General features: G+C 34.8%; 1 protein-coding gene across 3 annotated transcripts; it reads left to right on the top strand.

Moving 5' to 3' along the window:
• The first annotated feature begins 338 nt into the window (after positions 1-338).
• LOC126675003 (uncharacterized) lies at positions 339-6,716 on the top strand. 3 transcript variants are annotated; one of them, XM_050369567.2, is made up of 8 exons: positions 339-454; positions 1,445-1,530; positions 1,975-2,426; positions 2,543-2,719; positions 3,339-3,462; positions 4,436-4,675; positions 4,755-4,879; positions 5,170-6,716. In XM_050369567.2, the coding sequence occupies exons 1-8, from the start codon at positions 425-427 to the stop codon at positions 6,486-6,488; spliced, it is 2,553 nt and encodes an 850-aa protein (XP_050225524.1). In that variant the 5' UTR covers positions 339-424; the 3' UTR covers positions 6,489-6,716. The 3 variants fall into 3 exon arrangements, with proteins under 3 accessions (XP_050225524.1, XP_050225526.1, XP_050225525.1); XM_050369569.2 differs by lacking the exon at positions 339-454 and adding an exon at positions 544-740; XM_050369568.2 differs by lacking the exon at positions 339-454 and adding an exon at positions 544-767.
• Positions 6,717-6,884: the final 168 nt, after the last annotated feature.

Raw genomic sequence — 6,884 nt, 5'->3', positions numbered from 1 at the left:
ATAAATTGTGATAAAACCAAAAACTTAAAATTGTAGTAAGATATTTTTCTTTTTCTTTTCAACTCTCTTCATGACATTTTAATTTTTCAATAATTTTAGCTTAATCATTCGAAAAGAGTTTATTTTTAAAATTTTCTGGTTTATAACTCCTGTTTTAAAAATCTTAACTTTTTATATTTCTTAGCTTTTTATATTACTTTATATTTAAATTTGTTTGTAGTAAAAATATAAATTGGCTGCATAGTAAATAATTTATAAAATATTAAGCAATTAAGTAAATAAGTAGAAATTTCTGCCCTAAATAAAATAATCACCCACGTTAAACTAACTTTCAACTCAAAAATTAAATAAACTGAAAAGTCAATTAATTTTCTACTCATTTTCTTTTCATTCTTCAACTCCCTTCATCTCCCTCCCACTAAAGATGGCGGAAAATGCCAATCAACATCATGCGGTATTTATTTATTTATTTATTATAAACACAACATTCTTTTTGTGTTCTAAATTTCTGTTCTTTTTTGTGTTTTAAATTTCTGTTTTTTTTGTGTGTGTGTGATTCATGTTCTTATGTGCTTCTTAGATTCATTAAAAAAATGTAAAATGCTCGTCGGCAGTACTCCGTCGTCTCGCCGTCGGCCTTAGTTGCAGTTAGGGAATGACTGGGAAGAATTTAGTTGTAATTAACAGTGTTAGTTTGGTTGAACTGTTGAAAGATCAATACACAGTACAGCAAGTGATTGGTAAAAACAAACAATAATTATTAAAAAGTAACGTTCTTTTTGTCTTTCTTTGCTTTAAAGAACTTCACTTTTTATTATCTTGATTTTATAAAACATTTATACATTTTTGGTTTTTTAGTACTGTTTTTAGTATGTTTGATAGTAGCCTTTAAAGTCCGTACGTTTTCTTGGAAGAAAGCTATGAAATGAATTAGGGTTTTTGTATTTCAGGACTAGGTAGCACGGAAACTTCATTCAATCAATGTTTTCCGATTTAGAAACATGTCCGAAACCTTCCGTTTCGGACATGAAACTTCATTTTTAACAATGAGAATCTTAAAATAACACTGTTTCGCATGTTCGTGTCCGAGTGTCCCGTTTCCTATGTTCATGTCGGTGCAAATGGATAATGCTGAATTTTATATTCATGTAGTTCTTGCCTGCATTTTTTTACTTCTTATGGAAAGGTCCATCTTTGTGCACTGATGTTGCAAATGCCTAATTAGTGAGAACATTTAGGTCTGTTAACCAACATTTGTTCAGTGTTTAACTATGTGTTATTATTGATCTTACTTAACCAAGCAATTAACTCTTTTATTAGTTGATATTATAAGATTTTTTCAACTAAAATTTGGTTTGAGAAAAATTTATTTGATAGTTTTTGTTGTTTGCATTATTGGAATTTTGAATTCTCATGTAATCATACTTAATTCCTTATTTCACAGGACAAACGATGCAGCATATGCGGTGATAGTGGTTATGAAGAATTAATGTCTACTTGCTCACAATGTGGAATAATTTCTCAACATATGTAAGACGATCTCCTACCTTGCTATGCATGTTATTCTGTGTATATGAGTTTGATTTGGTTTGTACAACTGCATACATATTTTAGCAACCAACAATATCCAAATGATAGGCTACTGCATGCATGTTCTCACTACATTCATTGAATTTAATTTAGTTGCGAATTTGGATCACCTGCTCCGCAGTCTTAGTCTTCCTGTTCTTCTTTTATTTGAATACCCTGAGTTTGTTTCATTTTTTTCCATCTATTTAGATGCTGGAGCTTATTTTCTTATAAGTTTTAAAATGTAAATTTGCTAGACTTCTTTTCTAGTGTAATTATTTGAATGAGATATTTGTTCATGCTAAAATCATATGGCATCTCAACTTTTGCTAATTCTGCTTACTGTCAACCCTATGTTATGACATCCTTTTTTCTAATTTAAAGTGTTTGCCATCTTACTTTCAGTTATTGCATGAGAACCTCTTGTGGGGAAGTCCCTCAACTTGTCCCAAATTCTTGGACATGCAAAGACGGTTGCTGTACAGAAGATGAAGACAGATGTGATGAAAATGGTGAAGATAATCTTCAAACTACTGAGAATACTGCTGTTCACCGTGAACGATTACAGCAGGGAGGTCCTACCAAGGCGTCTGATTGGGGAGGACATCGTTTTCTTTCTAGGAAAGCTGCTAAAGTGAAATATATTTCTCCTGAAGAAGCGGCGATGCTACCATCTGGACCTGTTAACATCAGATCTCCTTTAAAGAATAATTTGGGAAGAAAACCTGTTTGTTCTTCTGGTCCTCCTAAACAATTTGCTTCAAAAATAAAACAGCGACCAAGCTATATATCTTTCGGTCCTGAAAGGCCTTCTGGACTTGGCAGAAATGCAGGCCAGCCATCCAGAACACTAAAAGGTTACATTATTTCAAAGCTACTTTGTTTCTTGTAATTTTTTATGTTGAACAAATTAAAATTGGCATGTAAACATGATATGAATTTCTTCTGATTGGTTTCATATGTTTTGTTACAGAACTGAAGGCTACCATTTCTCCTGCAAAGGAACATACTCATACCCTCAAGAACACTGAGAAGGAAAAGAATTGCAGTGGCAATGTGATTGCTAAAGAAGTCGAAATTCGAAATGCGAATGCAAAGGAAGCTGTTCACAGATCATCAGCATCTGTTCATCGTCTACCTCCGAATATCAGTATGTGAATACAAATTTATGCCTCATTATATTTTTTCCATCAATCATGTTCTTGTTTCTACTTCAATGATATTTTTACAGATTTTAATTAGAATAGAATCTAAATATACCAGCATAATGGATGTTAATTTTGATGCAAAAATGGATTTAATACTTTACTTTTATGTCTATTTTGTTTCTAACCTTTGAATTAACAAATTTTGCATTCGTTGAAGCTATTTGGCTATTTTCTTGCTCTCTCTAGTATAATACTATGGTCAGAATCAGATTGTATAACTTTACTGGTTTAACTTAATACGTACAGTTTGACTTGACCATAATTGATTCTTACGTTGATGGACTTTCTAGGTTTAAATGATTAAGGTTTGGTATCATACCCCAGAGTTACTGAAATGCTTCTTCTTAAAGAGATCTTTATCGAATGAATATCTTGTTGATCAGAGAAACAATGATATATCTGCTGTTGATCAGTGTGTAAGTGATGCTGATAATAATATGACGATATCAGATGATGAAACAAAACTGCTTTCTACTTGTTACATAACTCATGATTCTATGTTTTTTTTTTCTGATCGAGAAAACCACTATATAATAATATAATATGCTTTTTTGTTTGCAGGGAGTGACTCTTGCCGTGTTGCTGAGTCTAAGAAGCCCGAGGCTGAAAGGGGGGACCTGTTGGCTGATCTGCCTAACCTTATTCTGTATTATCCGCATTTCCCTGCTCTGAATGTTATTTGGAAGTGCGTAATCTATCCCTTTTTGACATTGCATAAGACGTGTTCCTTCTTGTGTTATAAGGTGACCTGTTGTTCAACTTATCCTCTTTGAATATGCATGCAAAGTTCATTGTATTACTGGTAGCAAATCTCGGGCAGGTTATCAACTCAAACAGTCTCAAACAAGAGCATTCTCGTCAGTAGCTTAATTATTGTTTTCTTTGATGTATTAATTTTTCATGACTTGTGTTTGTTTAAGTTAGAAATGATTGTGGCTAGAGACGCCAACGGTGACAATGTGTATGGTTCATCTTAAGCCCAAAAAAAAACAAAAATTGTGGAATCAGCTATGGAGAAAATGCAGTTCTGCTATGGAGGTGGAGTGCTGCCGAATGGAAGTGGTTATTCTATGCAATATAGAAAGGAAACGATAGCTTAATAAGAAACAAAAAACAAAAAAACAAAGTAATTCCAAGAGTCTTGGACATCAAGTCTCTGATGATTGTTTGTAGTAGTTTTTTGGGTTATTTTTTCTGTACCACTCTTTGGTTATCTTTGGAGGAGTAGGTTCTTTGAATATGGACATGGATTTAGATTACAAATTTGTTCACTGTATCATTTGCACTGAGAAATATTTGTATAAAGATGTTCTGTGAATTTAGAATCTAGTGGAGCATGATTTTTCATTATTCTTATGCAAGTGCAGATTTTTGTCATGCAATTTGAATTGAGAACTCAAAGAAAGCCTGGATTTTACACCCTAACCAAATCAGCCTTCATGGATTCCACATTAAAATGGCTCTTTGTGCTTCATATCCTTGCTTGTTTTTTCGCTGCAAATTTTATGTCAAATAACATCACTAAAATGCAATAGAATTTCTTGTTTTTGCTAGCCGTAGACAGAGATTACTAGTGGTTATGTATACTCAGTAATCCATTTTGACAAGTATCCATTTACTTTGTTTCTTTCTTCTCTTCTAATTCTTCGGTTTTTTAGGGGAGGCTTCAAGTTTACCGATGCTGCTACACCTGGTGAATTTTATGGTGGGCTCCAAGCTCATCCTGCATCCAGAGTAAGTCGTAAAGCCTATGAGCTTACCCAAAAGATGCCTATGCCTATAATCCTTCAGATTGAGCTGCTTCAAAGACAACATGTTTGGGCAGATGTATTCCTGAATGATCATCCAGATTTTCATGACATTGCATTGTATTTTCACCCTTCTGGAAATATTGAGAGGTGTTTAATTGGTGTGGCTTTATTTTTCATATTTTAGGCAATATCTTCTTAACTTAAGAATACAGTTTCCATTTTGCAGATCCAAAGAAAACTTTACAAGGCTCTTCGAGCGTATGGAAATTCAAAATTTGGTACTTAGATGTTACATTTCTGATGTGGAGCTACTAATATTCACATCAAAACAGCTTGATCAAGACTCGCAAGGTGAATTATGAGTTCCCTTTTTGTGTAAATTTGATCAACTTTCCAATAGATTAGCATGATAAAAATATTAATTTTTTTGGTATAATGGCATCATTTATTTTTTGTGGGGGTTTGAAACTATAGTTCCGGTGTATGGTCCACCCAGCAATTAGCAATATTAAAGACCGCATTTTTTTTTAAAGAGTTATCATATTGTAGTGTAAATATAAGTATTCAATTAATATGAGATTAAGGTTTAGTTGAATTGAGTTGAGCATTTTTGGTGGTGATGTAAAATTTTATGCTTACAGATGTTATTGAGAGATTAGGCATGAGGCAGTTCTTATGGGGAGGTTTTCTTCGTCGTACCAAAAGAGATCAATCTCCTTCAGATTTTGATCGTGCCAGCTTGGAATGCAATGACACTATTGATATGGAAATTGACATGATGGGCGGAAAGCTGGTGGGGAGAATTGATACTGTTGTTCCTAGAGAATCATTGGAGAGGGCTCGTGGTCAATCTGACAAAAAAGCTATGGATGAATATACTATGAGAATGTCAAATACATCGAGTGCTTTTGAAGATGTGGAAACTCAACAACTGCGCCTAGAATCTGAACAAGCTCAAAGCAATCTGTTCTCTTTCTTTTCAGAACCTTCTGCGAAGATCACTACTGATTTGGCCTCTATGAACCCTCTCCAAAGCTTGGTGGAGAAACTGTCTGCTCATACAACTGCTATGGACGTTCCTCCTGGTTTTAAAGATCTCCATAAGAAGGTACCTGTGCTTAGAACTGAAGGGGGCACTTCCCAAGGTTCTGAAGACTTACCAAAGAAGGTGTGTGTGCCTACAAGTGAAGTGGACATTCCCCAAGTTTTTAAAGATTCATCGAGACAGAACCTGAGAAACAAGTTGCGTGAAGCCAAAGTTAAGGAAGAACCTGATTCAAATGATGCGAGGGCTAAAGGTATTGTTCAGAAGGTGGAAAAGGATACAGACTCTCAATCTTGCCCTGTGAAGGTCAAATCTGAAATACAAAAGTTCGATTCTGATCACCGAGATCTCGGGCATAGGTTGAATACCAGTTCACCTGGCAAAAGAAGCAATGTGGCATTCTGGAGCCCTCCTCCGACAGACTGGGTCAAGTTAAATGTGGCAGGCCATTTAAAGGCTAATGCAGATGTAGCTGGCGCTGGTGGAATTATACGAGACGAGTCTGGCAAATGGCTTCAGGGTTTTACTGTGAACCTGGGTACTGAAACAAGCGGACCTGAGCTGTGGGCAGTATTTAAGGGCCTAGAGCTTGCCTGGAAAAGAGGATATAGGAAAGTCGTGGTGGAGACAGAGTCTCATATGGCAGTTGAGTATTTAATGAAATCCACCACAGCACTGGATTCTAACAGAAATATAGTAGAATGCTGCTGGAAATTAATCAAACTCGACTGGGATTGCCATGTTCTTCACGTCGACAGAAATGCAAACTTGAGTGCTAGTTGGTTAGCAGCTCAGTTTGGAGATCGTCCTTTGAGAATGAATTTTTTTAGTGAGCCACCTAATGGTCTGGTTTCTCTATTGCAGAACGATTCTCTCGGGATTTCCCGTCATTCTTCGCCGACTTTACAGCTTTGATAGATGTTACAAAATCTAACACAATGGAAAATGGAAAATCTGACAAAGAATACTTTTTGATACATGTAAAAATATTGGCTTAGAAGTTAGTGAAAGTCTGTAAATTCTGCTAATTGAAAAGCTACAACATTTGCTTGTAATGCTCTTACCATGAAGCACTAGGGTTAAGTATCATTAGTTTAGTGATTGTAAGAATTCAATATTATGATCAATTGAATATTCCACTTATATCTTCTATGCTTTAAATTTCATACCCCTGAACTTCGTTCGAAAGATCAATTAAGATTAAGTTTATGAGTTTTCAAAGAAAAATACCATGACACCTCATTTGACAAGTAAAACGAGCTGAAATGTTTTTTTCTTTCTTTCTAAAACTATGAATTTGATCTTTATTTA

Source organism: Mercurialis annua, linkage group LG3 (assembly GCF_937616625.2).
Source record: "Mercurialis annua linkage group LG3, ddMerAnnu1.2, whole genome shotgun sequence".
In the NCBI taxonomy this organism is placed as follows: Eukaryota; Viridiplantae; Streptophyta; class Magnoliopsida; order Malpighiales; family Euphorbiaceae; genus Mercurialis; species Mercurialis annua.
The sequence above is the reverse complement of the archived record's forward strand: the minus strand, read 5'-3'. Positions and strand labels throughout refer to the sequence as shown.

Coding starts and splice junctions, on each gene's coding strand:
- LOC126675003 (XM_050369567.2), top strand. CDS start 425: ATGGCGGAAAATGCCAATCAACATCATGCG. Junction 2,720..3,338: donor TCGTCTACCTCCGAATATCA/GTATGTGAATAC, acceptor TTTTGTTTGCAG/GGAGTGACTCTTGCCGTGTT. Junction 4,676..4,754: donor CCTTCTGGAAATATTGAGAG/GTGTTTAATTGG, acceptor TCCATTTTGCAG/ATCCAAAGAAAACTTTACAA.